This window comes from Asterias rubens, chromosome 12, assembly GCF_902459465.1.
Source record: "Asterias rubens chromosome 12, eAstRub1.3, whole genome shotgun sequence".
NCBI classification, from domain to species: Eukaryota; Metazoa; Echinodermata; class Asteroidea; order Forcipulatida; family Asteriidae; genus Asterias; species Asterias rubens.
Window position 1 is genome coordinate 25,290 of NC_047073.1, and position 20,527 is coordinate 45,816.

At 37.5% G+C, this 20,527-nt stretch overlaps 1 protein-coding gene and 2 long non-coding RNA genes across 9 annotated transcripts in view; all 3 read right to left on the minus strand.

Annotated features, from left to right (window-relative positions):
- Window positions 1-221: 221 nt before the first annotated feature.
- LOC117297829 lies at window positions 222-2,680 on the minus strand. The gene is made up of 2 exons (XR_004519915.1): window positions 2,650-2,680; window positions 222-2,524 (listed from the first exon to the last, which is right to left on the minus strand). It is a non-coding gene; the product is annotated as an uncharacterized LOC117297829 (long non-coding RNA).
- Window positions 2,681-2,720: 40 nt separating this feature from the next.
- LOC117297830 lies at window positions 2,721-7,785 on the minus strand. Of its 2 annotated transcripts, XR_004519917.1 has the most exons (4): window positions 7,573-7,785; window positions 7,261-7,342; window positions 3,294-3,465; window positions 2,721-3,009 (listed from the first exon to the last, which is right to left on the minus strand). It is a non-coding gene; the product is annotated as an uncharacterized LOC117297830 (long non-coding RNA). The 2 variants fall into 2 exon arrangements; XR_004519916.1 differs by lacking the exons at window positions 2,721-3,009; window positions 3,294-3,465 and adding an exon at window positions 6,680-6,692 and having other exon boundaries at window positions 7,573-7,754.
- Window positions 7,786-9,359: 1,574 nt separating this feature from the next.
- Window positions 9,360-20,527, minus strand: part of LOC117297420 (DNA excision repair protein ERCC-6-like 2) — a 37,218-nt gene continuing 26,050 nt past the window's right edge. For 5 of the 6 annotated variants that reach the window (XM_033780454.1, XM_033780453.1, XM_033780455.1 and 2 more), the window contains exon 25: window positions 17,486-18,598. In XM_033780454.1, coding sequence (XP_033636345.1) covers window positions 17,569-18,598 — 1,030 coding nt within the window. In that variant the 3' untranslated portion in view covers window positions 17,486-17,568. Of the gene's footprint in view, window positions 9,752-17,485; window positions 18,599-20,527 lie in introns of those variants that run through there. The other variant, XM_033780457.1, reaches the window with a different exon arrangement.

The following is a 20,527-nucleotide window of genomic DNA, read 5'->3' on the forward strand; positions in this document are numbered from 1 at the left end:
AAGACAACACCAGTATGAAAACAAGGAGTTGCTACATAGATTGGTTTTGACCTCATCGCAAATACTTGGTACGCATGCATAGCGATCAAGTTTGACTGCGAGCTGGATCAGCATGCACCTCGTTCAACAGTAAGCACTTTGCAAAAGAATTTGCGAAAAGGTCTTTGATGACATTAGTTAACAACAGGGTGGACCACGTGAAGGTTGTCATCTTCCACCCCACAACAGTTAAAGGGATCATAATACATCCAAGTTTGTAACCATTACAACAATTGCTTCTTTGAAATGTTACCCCCCTTTGATACCTAGCCTACGGAGTGAAAAACCAGAGATAACAAATACTCTGGAAAACCCCACTTAAACTTATCTATAATAACTATGACTTAAGAAATGCTTTCAATTGTTCAATTAAAGTTGTTGACCATGATTATGCGGTTAAAGAAAATTTTATATACAGTACCGTTTTCTTGCAGTAAAACCAATTAATTACTTTCCTTTGTTTAAGATAAGATACATTATATAATTTCAATCAATATCCTATATCGGAAGTCATTACTATAGTGGCTAGCTCCCTTTGTCTGCAGAGTGAAGAAACACTCTTGTGAGAAAGTACTCTTGAAAACCCTGATATTAGCATCAAATAGCTATCTACATAGGCGAATATCAAACTTGTCAACAATTTTGTAATTAAAAAAAACCATGTTAACAAGTACTCTCAACTATAAAACTGTTGTGAATGGTATATCACAATATACCAATCTTAGTGTGGCATTTTTGGCACAAAATTAACACCAGATAATAAAACTAATGTCATGTCCTTTGTATAAAATTTATAAAAAACATAATTAACGAGCAATCTCAACTATTGCAAGGTATAAAGAATATCAATACCGAGTGTGACATTAATGCAACACAATTAACAGTAGATAATATAAATGTTGTGACCTTTGTTATAACCATTGTAATTAATTAATATAACAACTAGTACTCGGTGCCCGGCGAACAGCGCCCTCTATTGAGCAAAAACTCAACATCGTGCACAAATTAATGCCTACCTAGCTCGTAACAATGAACATTGTAATTAATTAGCATAACAATGAGGACTCAAACACCCTCAAGTAACACAGTACAATGTCATGACCATTGTAATTTAAAACCTCAATAACAGTTATTGAACCCAATGTGAGTCACAATATTTACATGTCCTTTAATAATAACTAATACAAAAAAAACATGGTGGCCACCATGTGGGGGTACCCCCAGAACACTTATAATATTGTTTGGATGAATAACGGAACGACACAATAAAAGGTACCATTCATTTTTAATACAATATTCAAATTCAGTAAAAGTAAAACTAAATTTTATTAGTTTGTAATGTTAAACCACTCATATACACTTCTTGACAAGCTTGTTGTCTTTATATTTGTAATGAGTTTGCCCTATTGTTTCATAATTGTAATGAGCAATTGCATTACAAATTTACATAACTTGTTTCATGCTTGTAATGCAGTACTTCATTACGCACTTGAAACTTTGACATACTTGCAATGAGGTATTTCATTGCAAGAATGTTTTGCATGAGTGTAATGAAATACCTCATTACAAACATGCAACATTAAAAATGTGAATACATTAACTTGTAAGGAATTATCTCATTACAAGTTATTACGTATTCTGTCTACAAAATAAGTTGAACAAGGCAGCTTGAAGCAGGAACTTCATCACATCAAGACATCACTACAACTCAACGACTAAAAGACCTTCAATTCCTGCAGCCAGCCCAAGCCATTCCTCATCACACAAGTAGACAAAAGTCCGCAGTTCAAGGCTACCATCACCCTTCCATACATCGGCCATGCATCTCACAAGCTCCAACAAATCATCAGCCAAGCTCAACCCAGAAACGTACAAGATTCAAACATCACTTCACACAGAAGACCAGCATTCCCTCCGAATGCGATGACACATAGAGGAGACCTGCTGCATTCATATCCATGAGAATCAAGAAACATCAAGCACACGGCAGTCTGGGACACCATGACAAATCAGCCTTGATCAAACACTCACACAGAGTTTTTTCAGAGCCAACACTCATACAAAAGAGTGTACCCACAAGTTAAATACACATATTTATAGTTTCTTCCTATTTCTCTTCACCATGCAAAGCTTCAAACAATACTAATATTCAAGTCATTGTTCCACAATAAGAAAAATTTGTTGTGTACGTGAGTTCAATCTGCAGATGAATCCGGATGATCATGCTGTCATATCAAGATCCATTTGAAGATTTGTTCAATGTTGTTCATGCTCTTGGAACGACTACTCAATGGTCGAAGTACATCCTTAGTAACAGTCGAAGCTGGTACCACCAATTTGGATACAACCTTAGATGAGGGCAGTCATCATGAAGAAACAGTCCTCCTTTACAAAGACTGTGTTGAAGCAACAGTTTTATTGGTGCTGCATAATGTGGCTCAGCATCTTGACGTAATCAACTCTTAGTTGTTCCACTCTGTTCATCCTGTAATATGATATAAAACAAAATTGAAACAAAAAGATTTGTAAGATCAATTTTTGTGTTTAAGCAAAGTTTATTTTCCGCACGCTAATGGATTTCTCAGATTTATTAGCTAAAAGAGATCTTACCTTCAAGGATCCTGGTAAGTAGTTGTAGATAATACTTGATGTATATCTCCTCAAGCCATGACGTATCTATCTTTGTGATGTCACATCTTCATGGTCCATGTTGACAGGATGGGAGAAAAGTAGTCATCACAATAACCTGTATGTAAGTAGTAGTTGAGCGACAGGTTGTCTTTAACTGACGCCATCTTGGGAACCTCTGATGGCCGCCTTCAACGCCCCGTCCAGCATCAGCATCTTAAGCTCAGTTGTTTCTGGTTGTGTGCTGTGTCCTTCAGCCAATCTTAGAATGTTACATCAATGGCCATTGGTAGCATTCTTGTATAGACGCCATCTAGCGGATGACCTCTAAGGGAGCGCCATCTGAAAGAAAGTTGTTATCACATCAGTACAAACCATATAGAGACTAATATAATGTAATCATCTGATGATCATTACGGAACTACTGCTTCAAAATCAAATCACAAAATTAGCTCAAAAATTGAGTTCAAACACTACTTTTCATGAAAAAGTTTGAAGTTTCTGTCATCTCAAAGACGCAGACTGTTAAAAAGATTGATGCAACAAACTCTCTGCACAATTCTTTCGAGTTATGTTATTCCATGTGTAAAAACTGTTTTAGTTTCTTGTGAAACAAGTATGGTTACCATTATTACATCTGTTGTTGATCCATTGGACTGCAATGCATTCTCTCATCCACACAGGAACACTCCTCTATGAAGCCAGGCAACCAGCGGTTGTCTTCTTGGTCATCGGCGGATGGACATCACCAGCACGAACGCAGACGCCATTGATGTGCAGTTTTCATTGGACTCCGTACTTCACAGGCAGTTGGTTTCGCATTTCACCATTGCAGTAAATAAAAGACAAAAAATAGATACATTCAGAAAATGCACTTCCAAATAGAATTATTCCATTTAGTTTGGGAATAATTTAGGTCAACATAAATGTGGGTTTGAGTTTTTCTATCATGTTATTCGTTAGGGTTTATTTCTTTGAATTTTTAGAGAGTCAAATATTTGTCATCAACTCGTTTGTCTGCATTAAGCAAATCGTAAAGAAAATTGTAAATTTGTAGTTAAACTTTGTTGAACACTTATGAACACATCAGAGGAAAGAAAGGAATGTTTAGGTTCTGTTAAGGGTTAAACTGCATGGTTTATTGAGCTAGTTTTGTTTGGGCATTCAAAATAAGCCACATTAAGTTTTCAAAAGCACTTTTTTACGACTTAATACTTATGGACAGTAATAACTTATACTGTTTTTTACTTTCTTAAGTCGTCTTACCTGGAAACTTGCATCCTCAGACCATAAGACACCCTCGTCCTCCTTCCATGATCCTTGGTAGCCATTATCCTTGTGACATCACCTGTATATGGAGAATCATTCAACAACTACATCACTAATAAGTTAGTTCAAAAATTGAGTTCAGTCGCTGCTTTTCAGCAACAAGTTTGAACTATTTATGTCATCTCAAAGTCATCGATTGTTGTAAAAAGATTGACGCAACAAACTTTCTGCGCAATCCTTTAAAGTTATGTTATTACATGTGTAAAGTCTGTTTTAGTTTCATGTCAAAACAAATAGTTGCCATTATTACATCTGTTGTTGATCCATCAGACTGCAATGCATTCTATCATCAACCAGGGAGACAGGAACACTCCTCTATGAAGCAGGCAACCAGCGGTTGTCTTCTTGGTCATCGGCAGATGGACGTCACCAGCACGAACGCAGACACCATTGATGTGCAGTTTTCATTGGACTCCGTACTTCACAGGCAGTTGGTTTCGCATTTCACCATTGCAGTAAATAAAAGACAAAAAATAGATACATTCAGAAAATGCACTTCCAAAGAGAATTATTCCATTTAGTTTGGGAATAATTTAGGTCAACATAAATGTGGGTTTGAGTTTTTCAATCATATTATTCGTTAGGGTTTATTTCTTTGAATTTTTGGAGTCAAATATTTCTCATCAACTCGTTTGTCTGCATTTAGCAAATCGTAAAATAAACTGTAAATTTTTCGTTAAACTTTGATGAACACTGATGAACACATCAGAGGAAAGAAAGGAATGTTTAGGTTTTGTTAAGGGTTAAACTGCATGGTTTTATTGAGCTAGTTTTGTTTGGGCATTCAAAATAAGCCACATTAAGTTTTCAAAAGCACTTTTTTACGACTTAATACTTATGGACAGTAATAACTTATACTGTATTTACTTTCTTAAGTCGTCTTACCTGGAAACTTGCATCCTCAGACCATAAGACACCCTCGTCCTCCTTCCATGATCCTTGGTAGCCATTATCCTTGTGACATCACCTGTATATGGAGAATCATTCAACAACTGCATCACTAATAAGTTAGTTCAAAAATTGAGTTCAGTCGCTGCTTTTCAGCAACAAGTTTGAACTATTTATGTCATCTCAAAGACATCGATTGTTGTAAAAAGATTGACGCAACAAACTTTCTGCGCAATCCTTTAAAGTTATGTTATTACATGTGTAAAATCTGTTTTAGTTTCATGTCAAAACAAATATAGTTGCCATTATTACATCTGTTGTTGATCCATCAGACTGCAATGCATTCTATCATCAACCAGGGAGACAGGAACACTCCTCTATGAAGCAGGCAACCAGCGGTTGTCTTCTTGGTCATCGGCAGATGGACGTCACCAGCACGAACGCAGACACCATTGATGTGCAGTTTTCATTGGACTCCGTACTTCACAGGCAGTTGGTTTCGCATTTCACCATTGCAGTAAATAAAAGACAAAAAATAGATACATTCAGAAAATGCACTTCCAAATAGAATTATTCCATTTAGTTTGGGAATAATTTAGGTCAACATAAATGTGGGTTTGAGTTTTTCAATCATATTATTCGTTAGGGTTTATTTATTTGAATTTTTTGAGTCAAATATTTCTCATCAACTCGTTTGTCTGCATTTAGCAAATCGTAAAATAAACTGTAAATTTTTCGTTAAACTTTGATGAACACTGATGAACACATCAGAGGAAAGAAAGGAATGTTTAGGTTTTGTTAAGGGTTAAACTGCATGGTTTTATTGAGCTAGTTTTGTTTTGGCATTCAAAATAAGCCACATTTAGTTTTCAAAAGCACTTTTTTCCGACTTAATACTTATGGACAGTAATAACTTATACTGTATTTTACTTTCTTAAGTCATCTTACCTGGAAACTTGCATCCTCAGACCATAAGACACCCTCGTCCTCCTTCCATGATCCTTGGTAGCCATTATCCTTGTGACATCACCTGTATATGGAGAATCATTCAACAACTACATCACTAAGTTAGTTCAAAAGTTGAGTTCAGTCGCTGCTTTTCAACAACAAGTTTGAACTATTTATGTCATCTCAAAGACATCGATTGATGTAAAAAGATTGACGCAACAAACTTTCTGCGCAATCCTTTAAAGGCAGTGGACACTATTGGTAATTACTCAAAATAATTATTAACATAAAACCTTTCTTGGTGACAAGTAATGGGGAGAGGTTGGTGGTATAAAACATTGTTAGAAACAGCTCCCTCTGAAGTGCCATAGTTTTGGAGAAAGAAGTAATTTTCTACGAATTTGATTTCGAGACCTCAAGTTTAGAACTTTAGGTCTCAAAATCAACCATCTAAACGCACACAACTTCGTGTGACAAGGGTGTTTTCTTCTTTCATTACTATCTCGCAACTTTGATGACCGATTGAGCTCTAATTTTCACAGGTTTGTTATTTTATGCGTATGTTGAGATACACCAACTGTGAAGGCTAGTCTTTGACAATTACCAATAGTGTCCACTGCCTTTAAAGTTATGTTATTACATGTGCAAAATCTGTTTTAGTTTCCTGTCAAAACAAATATAGTTGCCATTATTACATCTGTTGTTGATCCATCAGACTGCAATGCATTCTCTCATCCACCAGGGAGAGGAACACTCTATGAAGCCAGGCAACCAGCGGTTGTCTTCTTGGTCATCGGCGGATGGACGTCACCAGCGCGAACGCAGACGCCATTGATGTGCAGTTTTCATTGGACTCCGTACTTCACAGGCAGTTGGTTTCGCATTTCACCATTGCAGTAAATAAAAGACAAAAAATAGATACATTCAGAAAATGCACTTCCAAATAGAATTATTCCATTTAGTTTGGGAATAATTTAGGTCAACATAAATGTGGGTTTGAGTTATTCAATCATATTATTCGTTAGGGTTTATTTATTTGAATTTTTGGAGTCAAATATTTCTCATCAACTTGTTTGTCTGCATTTAGCAAATCGTAAAATAAATTGTAAATTTTTCGTTAAACTTTGATGACCACTTATGAACACATCAGAGGAAAGAAAAGAATGTTTAGGTTCTGTTAAGGGTTAAACTGCATGGTTTTATTGAGCTAGTTTTGTTTGGCCATTCAAAATAAGCCACATTAAGTTTTCAAAAGCACTTTTTTTACGACTTAATAATAATAATAAAGGAAACTTGTAATGCGCCATGTCTGTCACAGGCGACACTCCTGGCGCAGGAACCCTAACAAAGCTAACAACTGAAGGAACTAATTAATACTTATGGACAGTAATAACTTATACTGTATTTTACTTTCTTAAGTCGTCTTACCTTGAAACTTGCATCCTCAGACCATAAGACACCCTCGTCCTCCTTCCATGATCCTTGGTAGCCATTATCCTTGTGACATCACCTGTATATGGAGAATCATTCAACAACTGCATCACTAAGTTAGTTCAAAAGTTGAGTTCAGTCGCTGCTTTTCAGCAACAAGTTTGAACTATTTATGTCATCTCAAAGACATCGATTGTTGTAAAAAGATTGTCGCAACAAACTTTCTGCGCAATCCTTTAAAGTTATGTTATTACATGTGTAAAGTCTGTTTTAGTTTCATGTCAAAACAAATATAGTTGCCATTATTACATCTGTTGTTGATCCATCAGACTGCAATGCATTCTCTCATCCACCAGGGAGACAGAAACACTCCTCTATGAAGCCAGGCAACCAGCGGTTGTCTTCTTGGTCATCGGCGGATGGACGTCACCAGCACGAACGCAGACGCCATTGATGTGCAGTTTTCATTAGACTCTGTACTTCACAGGCAGTTGGTTTCGCATTTCACCATTGCAGTAAATAAAAGACAAAAAATAGATACATTCAGACAGTAATAACTTATACTGTATTTTACTTTCTTAAGTCATCTTACCTGGAAACTTGCATCCTCAGACCATAAGACACCCTCGTCCTCCTTCCATGATCCTTGGTAGCCATTATCTTTGTGACATCACCTGTATATGGAGAATCATTCAATAACTGCATTCAATTAAAACCACAAAATTAGCTCAATCACTGAGTTAATGTAACATGACATCATCGGACATTAAAAAAATGTGTCTGTACATTCCCAAGAGGAATTTCTGTGTCAGTCAAATTAACTCAGATGTAATGCCCTTTGGACTGAATGATCAGAGTTTCAAAATGAAATGAACAATTTATGTACAACAATTTATCGACCATGTATTTCAATGATATCCACTATTGTTTTATTTCTATACAAAAAATTGTTGGGCATCAGACATAATGGCATTTTACACCATTACAATATGAAGTCAGAGACCCTTCCCCCAAATAAACAATTTTATTGAAAAATAGTGAATCGCAAAGCTCAATTTGACCTTTGCAGGAGCCCCTCTTTAACATAAATTAACAAATTATCATCATTTCAGGAAAATTCTTTACAAATTATGGTCCTGAATGAAATTCCAAACTATTAACATCATGAAAACAAACTTACCCTCAGGTTGTATTCCTGAACTTTTAAATGAGTGTCGTTTCCTCACAGCATACCTCCGCTCACCACAGCTGAAGAACATGAAACATAAAAGATGTTGAAGGGCTTCAAACAAAATGGCATTTTACACAATTATAATATGAAGTCAGAGACCCTCCCCCCAAAAAACAAAACAAAAAGAACTCAACAATTTTCATATAAATTCGAAAAGTAGTGAAGCGCAAAACTCAATTTGACATTTTTCTTTGCAGGAGGCTCTCTTTTAAGCAATAGCACATCATCGATAAAACAGTATTTTCCAAAGACCCACACTTCGTGTATCACAACTTGTACACAAACCTGTGAAAATTTAGGCTCAATCAGTCATTAGAGTCGGGAAAAAATAACAGGAAAATAATGTGTTTATAATAAATCAGTTGTTCTCGATATTGAGAATTGATAATTGTATTAATGTCTTCTCAAAAAGTAAAGCATTTCATGGAATAATATTTCACAGGGAAGTCTTTAACCATTACCTTCTGTAAACCCTGTGAGTTATTTATTAATCTGTGCACTTTAATTTGTTGTTCTGTTCAGAAAGTGTTCATTGGCTATAACAAAAATTAACAAAATATCATCATTTCAGGATTTTTTTTTACAATTTTGGTCCTGCATGAACTTCCAAACTATAAACATCCTGAACATAAACTTACCTTCAGGTTCTATCCCTGAACTTTAAAATGTGTAAGTGTTGTTTTCCTCACAGCAACCTCCGCTCACCACAGCTCCAATGAAGTCTTCATGGCCCTGGAATGACTGGTGCAGTTTCCATTGGACTCCATATTGCGTATTCCAATGGCAGTTGGTTCCGCATTTCACCATTGCAGTAAATAAAGAACAGAAAACACATACATTCAGAAAATGCACCTCCTAACAGAATTATTCCATTTAGTTTGGGAATATTTCAGGTGCATATAAATGGTGTGAGTGGTTGTTACATGACAAGTGACTGATAACGGATGGTGTGGAGTTATAGATGGAGTACGTTCTCGCTGTCGTTGAACGAACCCCTGATTGTTAAGATGTAACATGCAAGCATGGAAATGAGCTTAGTAGATTTTAAAGTGATGGTGTAGATGGGAGTGAGCTTGTTATTCATGCAGTTTGGTGCAGGTTTGATGTTAGAGTGAATAAATGGTGATAATAATATACCTTTAGGGTGGACGTAATCCCTCTGTGCCGTAATACCACGGGATTACAGTGGTTGCAAGGTCTGTCATGAGAGAGCATGTAGATGAGAAGGACTCCATCCAAGGTTCTCAATCTCAGTCACTGCATGTTGGGAAACAAAGATAACATTCTATAAGTTGTGAAACATGTTTGACAACATCAGAGTAAAAGATGGTAGCTCCAGTGGTTAGAGAGTAGTTTTAGAACGAGGGGCAAGGTGCTAAATAAAGTACCTGAATGAGACTGAATGCATTGGAATACCATCTACATGTAAACTTGCTTATAATGCGTGTGACATGTAATTGTATTTTTGGTGCATTTACATTTCTTGTTTTCCTGCCGTTATCATTCACAAAAACTACTAAGCATGTAGAGCGAATTTCTCAAGAACTACAGCACCTCAGATAGTAATATTTTTAGGAAAGCTTTACACAATCATTATCTTTGGTGTAAGTTAAATGTAAATCAATATAAACCACAAGGGAAACTGACTGGGTAAATTTGTAAATGATTTTTGGGGTTGAACAAAGAATTGACTAGAGTGGGATTCGAACCAACGACCTCCGGATTAACGTGCCGGCGCTCTACCAACTGAGCTATCTAGCCCTATATTGGCGATGTCCCTATTTTGTCAATATCTTTGTTCGGGGGTGCCAGTCAGAAGCCATACAACCGTTAACTGCCATGTAGCCAGGGATCACACCCAAATTACCATACAACCTGGGAAGCGGCAGCTAGGGGATCACCTTAAGGGGATGCGACTTTTTGTTTCAGATATCAATATAAACCACAAGGGAAACTGACTGGGTAAATTTGTAAATGATTTTTGGGGTTGAACAAAGAATTGACTTTGTTCAACCCCAAAAATCACTAAGTGACCACTAACTGTTTAACTTTCTTTTATTAACCAGTCTTAAAAAGATCGGGTTTCAAAGAAGTTTGACAAAGATCGGTTTCCCGTAAGCAGCCCATTCCACATGCAGGATTGTAAATGAACGATCGCTGGGGAGTATTTGGTTTTGGCAAAGTTGTTGCTGTAAATTAAAAGATATCACACGAGACAATATCCACTGTGAAACCATCCGAAATCTCATTGAACGCAGGAATTGCCTGAAATTTAATTGTTTCTCTTTTGTGAACCATCCAATTCACGTTGGGGCATTTTTTCTTCACCTGGGCTGTGTGACTTTCACTTTAGTTTCAAGGAATGCTCCCCATCCAAGCCCAGACCTTTTAAATTGTTGACTAATTCTCTGAAATGTAATTTCACACTTCCCCAATTCCATGGCCTCATTTGCTTATGCTATGTCTTGCTCTACTCCAAATGTAAACAAGCACAGTATGTTGGACACCGCTGGACCATAGAGCTAGGACCCTAGCTCTATGGCTGGACACAGTTCTGCTGATCTTAAACAAGGCGAAGGCTTACCAATAAACCACTTATCACTCAGGTTGACTTCCCCTCATTAAACAGTAATCTATCTGGCTGTGTTCATGATAGCCTTAGGAGGATTTGGCAGCACAGCACAGCGAAAACAATTTAAAACTAAGGTTATGGCTAGTTAGCAGAGAACTCCATGAAAACAAGGTCAAAAGGGATTGTAAAAGACAATTTCAAGGAGAATGATGAACTAGAAGAAGATTTCATAGTGAGAGCATGTAAACCGCAGAGTTTCTGTACAGTGTTTTTACTTATTACATGGAGGTATGCATTAGCCCACAAAGATAACCTGGAGTTGTGGAAGAGTAGTGGCCGAGCAGTACTGTTAAGAGCACCAAATTCACACTCTGGTGTTTCTGATCAGCAGAGTGAGGGTTCGAATCCCCAGCCGTGCCACTTGTGTCCTAAAAAGCAAGACACTTAACCATTGCTTTGTCCTTCGGATGGGACGTTAAAGGCAGTGGACACTATTGGTAATTACTCAAAATAATTATTAGCATAAAACCTTTCATGGTGACGAGTAACAGGGAGAGGTTAATGGTATAAAACATTGTGAGAAACGGCTCCCTCTAAAGTGCCATAGTTTACAAGAAAGAAGTAATTTTCCACGAATTTGATCACGAGACCTAAGATTTAGAACTTGAGGTCTCGAAATCAACCATAAAACGAACATAACTTCATGTGACAAGGGTGGGTTTTTTTCTTTCATTATTATCTCGCAAGTTCGATGACCGTTTGAGCTCAAATTTTCACAAGTTTGTTATTTTATGCATTTGTTGAGATACACCAACTGTGAAGGGTAGTCTTTGACAATTACCAATAGCGTCCACTGCCTTAAAGAATCTTATTATATTTACTATAGACAAGAGACACAATTTTATAATCCAATGTTATGCTCAAAAGTAAAGTGGATGACATTTATGTATCAATGTTTGGACTATTATCAGGCAGGCTACATTAGAACTTGTAAACTTCAAATAATTAGATGTTAAATTGAAGGAAAAAAACGGAGATGAGGCAGACACTATAAGAAACTTAGTCTAAAACCTGAAACAATTCAACGAGGGGGAGGCATATATGTTAACTAACGAGGGTGAAAATTGGGTGAGCATGTTTGCTACTTCTTTTTTTGCAGGGATAATTTTCTGGACCAAAGCGGCTGAGCTCACTGTGAGAACAAACAACATAGAGACATGGTTGCAAATAGACTAATTGCCAGATGCAGTTTTAAATAAGAATTCCAGGAGTGTGAAGGGCAAAACGTTTCCTAGCCCACCTTGTTGAGCTGTAAATGGCTTGTATTTGTATTTATTTTTTCGTTATTTTGTTTCCTTAATATATATAGTAAAACATATAAATAAATAGTGTTAATTGAATCACCTAGCAAATGATATAATTTTTAATATTAATGAGGGTTAAAACAACATTCTCAAAAGAAAATGATATAGGGCACATGGCTTATTTAAGTCTCTGTATTTATTTCACAGAATGCTCAGCAGAATATTCAGTCACAAGATCTGATCCTCGTAAAATGTAAGTTAAAAAGTGTTTGAGAAAACTTTTCCAGAGGGCAATTTTTCTTTATGGCCCAACATTGTGACCAATTTTTGTACCTTGTAAAAAGTTGTAGAAACGCCTAAAGCACTAAATTTGCATTTGCAAGTGCAACTAACGAGTGGAGCCTTACATGGTTCTAAGTTTTGGTCAAGGGATAGGAGACTCTTTGCTTGGCAAGTCAAACCATGGTCAAACCACAAACAATTTATTTAGAGACTGTTTTTACATCAAGCACGAGAGGTAACAGATTTGCCGCGATTCTAGGGACACCTTGAAAACAGGACGTCCTACGATACGAGAAGAAGCATTTACATGTAGACGGCGAACACAGCATTTACTAACGTAGCACAGCATAGCACATGGTGCACAGGAAAACAAGGCAAAATACTCCCATAAATATAAAATAATATCTAACTAACTTCAGTCATCTAGCTTACTTTAAAAAGTTACCATCCGCATCCTGCCACAACCACCCTTACCGTAGCTTAGCGTTGAGTCAACTGGTCAACCACGCTGCCAGAGTTTTAACAAAAGTGAAAGAAATCTGAACGGAAATTTCCACTGAACCAAGTGCTAACAGAAAAGAAAAAGAGCTTACGTAATACTTTTACAACTGGGTAAATCATCAAAACAAAGGCTCATAGTCGAGGGGTAGAAAACTCCACATGATAACAACAAACAAAAGCTGGGCCCGGAGACTAGAAATGCATGCTGTATTTATGAATGATTTCAATAGATGGATATAGCTTGCATTTCATGGGCTTTTACTTTCCGTGTTCTGATTGGTCTGCTCTGTGACGTAGTATGTCACGTACACATCCAGGGGTCAATTTCATGAATACTGCTCAGCAGGTTTGTCTGCTTCTGATTGGATGGCCATGGATCCTCATTTTGTCACAAATTCTTAATGGGATTTCGTGTGTTAAATGCCCTCCATTAAGAACTGCGCTGGTAAAAATACCAAGATCTGATTGGTCAACCGCTCTCGAGCTTGGATCCTCATTTTGTCACAAAACTCTTAATGGGATTACGTGTAGTAAATGCTCTTCATTAAGAACTGTGCAGGTAAAAATACCAAGATCTGATTGGTCGACAGCTCTCGAGCTTGGATCCTTGTTTTGTCACAAAATTCTTAATGGGATTTCGTGTGTTAAATGCCCTCCATTAAGAACTGTGCAGGTAAAAATACCAAGATCTGATTGGTCAACCGCTCTCGAGCTTGGATCCTTATTTTTGTCACAAAACTCTTAATGGGATTACGTGTAGTAAATGCTCTTCGTTAAGAACTGTGCAGGTAAAAATACCAAGATCTGATTGGTCGACAGCTCTCGAGCTTGGATCCTTGTTTTGTCACAAAATTCTTAATGGGATTTCGTGTGTTAAATGCCCTCCACTAAGAACTGTGCAGGTAAAAATACCAAGATCTGATTGATCGACAGCTCTCGAGGTGGTTTCCTTGTTTTGTCACGAAATTGCCAATGGGATTTCATGCGTGAAGTAAGGGGTGCGTGTGTGTTGGGGGGGGGGGGGGTCAGAGAGTTGACCTTTGTCTAAAGATATAGCAAGACGACCAAGTGGGGTTAGAATAGTAAACGAGATATAATACTTCTTAATTTTGTATTAAAATTATTGTTTTATGTGGGTTAGGTTTTAACACTGTTACTAGTTACTGTTACTAGTTATAGTTGTGGGTAACAAATAAATCAATTGGTGCAAGAATGCTGGCCTAACTCTAGAGATATTTCGAAAATTAATAGTATTTTTTCAAAAAAAATTATCGAATTAATAAATTAAAAGTGAAAAAAATAAATAATCAACAAAATGCTACAACTTGAACTCTCGTCGATCTTTGACCTTTTTGTCAGTTAACATTTGCTTGTTTCTGTTGTCTTTGGTACATTTATTTATTTATTTGTCTATATTATTTATTTATTTTCATACAACATCCACAGCGCAAGCGGCAAAAATGGATGGAAAAGAAAACATCATAAGATTACAATACTCTATTTTATAAAACCTTTATACAACAAATGCGACATATCTCAGCAAAGTAGCTGTTTTATGAGGAGGGGGGGGGAGTGGGGGCAGTGGTATTTAAAGCGTTGTAAATCTTCGCACTAAACATGCTAAGAATAAGCAGGTAACTGGGCTGGGGTGCTGTTTTCTTTTTTATTTTGATATCTGTGTGGTCGCAGTTAATAAATACTTGCTGAATAGCCGCTGCAAAACTTTTGAAAAAATCCCAATTAAGAGCGGCCCTGTTCAGTGTTACTGGGTCTATTCTGTTTTTTTCTTTTTCGGGTTTTGCTGAAATGACATTAATTACACTAAAGTTTTGCATAAATGACTCATTAGATTTGTGAGGTTGCAAATGGTATGGTGCCAACAGGTGTATTGTGGTGAACCCTGCGACATGTTTATGTTAATAAGCATTAGTCATGAAATGGCAAATACCAACGTACAATTGTTTTTGCTTGCAAGCCTTATAATTTGTCTTATTTTAAAGCAAATACACCTCCTAAAACCTAAGGTGTCATCATGTTTGTACCATTCTATTTTGATTAAAAAAGAAATGTCTAAATTGCCAATCCATTAACAAATGGCATGCAGCATTCAATTCAGTGTAATGATTGGTAAATTAATTGTAATTATCTTTGATTGGCTGATTTTAGACCATCTGATTGGCTGACAAGGTAAAATCCAAGGCTGCTCCAACTTTCCCTATCCTTAGGGAAATACACAACTTCCCTAAAAACTGAACAAGCAAACCAACATACTCTGTGCACTGATGCCCAAGCACACAATATTTTCATGCAGTTTGATTGGCTACAAGTTTGATCTTCATTTGCATAGGGACTGTTCCAAAAATGGAACACAGGTGTCACCTGTATTACAGTGTAACCCCTCTTTGTATCATGAACAGCAACAAATAAATGTTGCTAGATTTAGAAGGCACAATTAATGGACTAAAAGAACAACTATTAATTATCATTGGCAAAGAAGGTCTGCGCTCCTCCTCTGATAAATCCCTTCTCTGTATGTATAGGCCTTCTCGATCTGCCGGCTCCAAGTCTTTTTCTAGGCTGGGCCGAAGGAATGGAATAAATTACCTAAACTGATCAGGGAATCATCTGCCATTTAAAAAAAAAACAGTCAGCCTCGTCATTAATCCTTTGCTGTTTTGTTCATCTTTCTGTCTTTGCTTGTTCTTGTTTTATTCATTGTTCAGCGCTTTGATCTGTGTTAAAGGCGCTATATAAATACATATATTGTTATTATTATTATTCGGCAAACTGATTGATTTTTAGTCTGGATGTTCTTCACTTCTAGTTTTTCAATAAGCTTTTTGTGAATCTGCATTTGAGTACAAGTTGAATTCTTCAGACGGCAGAGAGTTGCTATGTCACATGGCTCAGGGCAAGGTTTTGTGGAGGTTTATAACATACAGGAAATGCTGACAATACACAATCCTGGCACACTGGTACCAGGCTTTACAATACAATTCTGTGCATGTCTGATGATGTCATCGCTAGATTGTCACTGATTGGCTAAAAGTCACAAGCACATGCTTCCTCATTTGCATACCACACAATGTATGCAGTCTAGTGACTCACAAACAAGTTAAGTCCAGGGACTTAGTACTGTATTACACTGTTAGAAAAAAGACAATCCTGACACAATGGTACAAGGCTATGACAATTTGGAGGTTGCCTTTTGTCTATAAAGCTCCCTATTTGTAACAGGGCAACACCGTCTTCGTGTCAATCCAATGTGAATGTTCACTTATGAAAGACCATCAAGTTGTTGTCTTAGATATTATTCAACCCCCTAACTTACACATGGATTAGTGCCAACTTAGGCTGAAAATGCCAACTAAGGCACGTTGTAGCCACCCCCACCCCCCCCCCCCCCCCCATCATACAAAAACCTTAATATATAGTTAATCATAAATTACCCAAAGTATACTTCCACAATGTTTTATACTATACTATTAACAGCTCTCCATTGCTCTTTACCAAGTAAGTTTTTATGCTAACAATTATTTTAGGTAGCTACCAATAGTGTTCAGTGCCTTTAAAGGCAGTGGACACTAATTGGTAATTACTCAAAATAATTATTATCATAAAACCTTTTTTGGTTACGAGTAATGGGGAGAGGTTGATAGTATAAAACATTGTGAGAAACAGCTTCCTCTGAAGTGACGTAGGTTTCGAGAAAGAAGTAATTTTCCACGATTTTGATTTGGAAATCAAGCATCTGAAAGCACACAACTTTGTGTAACATGAGAGTTTTTTTCTTTCATAGTTATCTTGCAACTCCGACGACCAATCAAGCTAACATTTTCACAGGTTTGTTTTCTTATGCATATGTTGAGATACACCAAGTAAGAAGACTGGTCTTTGACAATTACCAGTAGTGTCCATTGTCTTTAATAACACAGAATATAAATGTAAAATAAAATACACTGATTAAATGTCATAAATAAGAATTACCATATCAGGACTGCCTGCTATTTCCAATTTAACTTTTTCATGTTCAAAGGCAGTGGACACTATCGGTAATTACTCAAAATAATTCTACGCATAAAACCTTACTTGGTGACAGGCAATAGAGAACTGTTAATAGCATAAAACATTGTGAGAAACGGCTCCCTCTGAAGTAATGAAGTTTTCAAGAAAGAAGTAATTTTCAACGAACTTGATTTTGAAACCTTGGAATTAGATTTTGAGGTCTCAAGCATCTGAAAGCACACAACTTTGTGTGACAAGGGTGATTTTTCTTTCCTTATTATCTCGCAACTTCGAAGACCAATTGAGCTCAAATTTGTTATTTTATGCATAGTTGAGATGCACCAAGTGAATAGACTGGTCTTTGACAATAACCAATAGTGTCCAGTATCTTTAAGATGATAATGTCTCAGCTACACAGGGCATACTTGGTGTAACTTCTGTGCCTCTTTGCAGTTATCCTCTTCAGTAAGAGTCTCTGAAATGTTAACATCACATCTTTTACTTGAATCTCTCTTATTATACCTCTCATTCTGTACAAAAGATGTAGCATACTTTTCATAGACTGGTCTGTTTTCTAGATTGGCTTCTGTAGTTACCTGATCAAGCATGGACTGTCTGGTTGTAAACTTAGAGTTACGTTTCCAAAGAGACCCAGTTGAGTTTGATGTATTTGTGAGCTGATCACACTCTGATAATGAATGTGGTACTTGATTACCTTTGATAGCTTCCATCTCAATATCACTGTCTGAAAAAGTATCATCAACAGTTGTCTTCTTCTTTGGTATCCGTGGTGATTTATTCTTAGGAGGGGGTTTGCAAGGTTTCTTGGATTGATCTAAGATAAAGATATCATCCAAGAAGGAGAGATTTTCTTCTTGATGCAGAATACGTGAGGGATTCTTGCTTGACGATGTACATTGATCAACCTCTAACGAGTCATCAGTATCTTCAATGTATTCCCCAGATGGCTTTGGTCTTGCTTTACTTGTCTCTTCATGTACAGTTGAGGGTCCTGGTGTCTTGACATGATTCTCCACAGTTACTTTAGTTTTAGTTCCTTTGGTCCGATGCACCACTTTCTCAAGTTTTTTGGTTTGCTTACACTGCTTCCTTTCCTCCTCTTCACTCAAACTCTTAGACTCGCATCCTTCGTTGTCCTCGAAACTTGATGTTACCTTTTTCTTTCTGAGAATCTTTGCAGGTTTTGGTGACGCTTTACAGCCTGTTGGTTTCCTTAGATTGGAAGGAGGTTGGACCTGATTGTCTGATGCTGATTCAGGCGGATCATAAAGCTTATTTAGGTCCAGGCATGGATGCTTTGTGCTGTAATAGTCCTTCAACAATATTGAATATTGTTCTGATGATAAAGACAAGACGAAGTTGGCAAAGTCGCTACTAGACGAGTAGTTCAGTGTCTTAGCCATTGCTTCAAAATGACATCTGTATACAGAAAATAAAATGGAATCATCTTTAAGAAGGATATAACAATGAATGATGATATAGGCAATAAGGCACACTTTCACTAATGGAATTACATAACCTACATACTTGAATATTATAGACATAATATACACAGTGTTTAGAATGTGAACTACATTTGGCTGAAAACAAAAACAAGACAGTCAGTATTGTAACGAAATGGTTATTTTCCACGTCTATGAGCTATGCATACATCATGACATTTTGTATATTTCCCACTAGCAAAAATAAGTAGATTGCCCTCATCACTAGTTTAACTCCAATGGCCAATTAAGGTAATTGTAATGTCAACATTATTTGGTGAACCTATTTCCCCAAGACAGTGATCCATTGCCCCAGGCTATTTGGGGTTTCCAGCATATCAATTTCTCAAACTGGAGTTGCCCCACCACCACACAGCCCCCCCCCCCCCCCCCCCGCCCCCCCCCCCCCCCCCCCCCCCCCCCCATTGGTGGTTTTATGGTGTATCTTTATATTGTGTGTACAGGGTTCAGTGATGTTGGAGGGTCATGGATATTTAGTTTGTACGAGTTGTGTATTGTTTATGCTTTAAGTCACTGTACTTCTAATGTATGTTGTGTAACACATTTTCTTTACACATTGTTTTAGCCCAATAGGGGAGTTTTGTTAATGTAGCAGTGATCATGGGAGGGGCTTAGTAAAGCATAAAAAGGGCATGTTTTACCCAAATCTGAGAGTTGGACTAGGGAGGGACACCGAAGAACAAGGACCAGGAACAAAATCTCACCAGGAGGAACAGTGGACAACTGGAGGAGGTAGGACTGGATTGGATCATTGGATCCTTAAGGACTATTTAAGGAAATTGTTGTAAGGCCGGAACTTGGGATCTCTGTTTGGGTTAAGAACCCAATACACAGAGACCGATATCCCAAGGGCTTGCTCCACTAGTAGGAATCCCCTAAACACTGCGCTATCCATTAAGGCCGGAACTTGGGATCTCTGTTTGGGTTAAGAACCAACCCAATACACAGAGACCGATATCCCAAGGGCTTGCTCCACTAGTAGGAATCCCCTAAACACTGCGCTATCCATTAAGGCCGGAACTTGGGATCTCTGTTTGGGTTAAGAACCAACCCAATACACAGAGACCGATATCCCAAGGGCTTGCTCCACTAGTAGGAATCCCCTAAACACTGCGCTATCCATTAAGGCCGGAACTTGGGATCTCTGTTTGGGTTAAGAACCAACCCAATATACAGAGACCGATATCCCAAGGGCTTGCTCCACTAGTAGGAATCCCCTAAACACTGCGCCATCCATTAAGGCCGGAACTTGGGATCTCTGTTTGGGTTAAGAACCAACCCAATACACAGAGACCGATATCCCAAGGGCTTGCTCCACTAGTAGGAATCCCCTAAACACTGCGCTATCCATTATCCTTGCTTCGACAGCCGTTAACTGTGAACCCTGGTGTGTCATCACCACACTTAGTCACACCTAGTATAATTTCACTAAATAAAACACAATATTGATAATTTGCCCCCTTGATAATGTATACCCTGATGGAAGTTGAATAAACATAATATCTTTGTTTCATGTAAAGAGAAGCTGTCCAAACATATAAATCTGCCTGCTGTTTCACATTTCTTAAGGAAATCCACCATTTATTAAAGTATTAATTGCTCTAAAAAAGTAAATTCTGGTGGTATATTTCGTCAAACGGATCCACATACTGTTCTGCCAGCAGCCGCTCACTGACAGGGATTTTATGGTGTCAGAAGTTAACGAACAGTAAAGGTTCGAGTAAAAATCACCAGTTGTGTATTCTTATCCCTCCTTTTTGCTCGCCGGCGGGAGGGGGGTCATGATAAAAAGTGTTCCAGTGTCACTACTTAACTTCAAAGCCACACACTAGTTAAAGACAGTGCA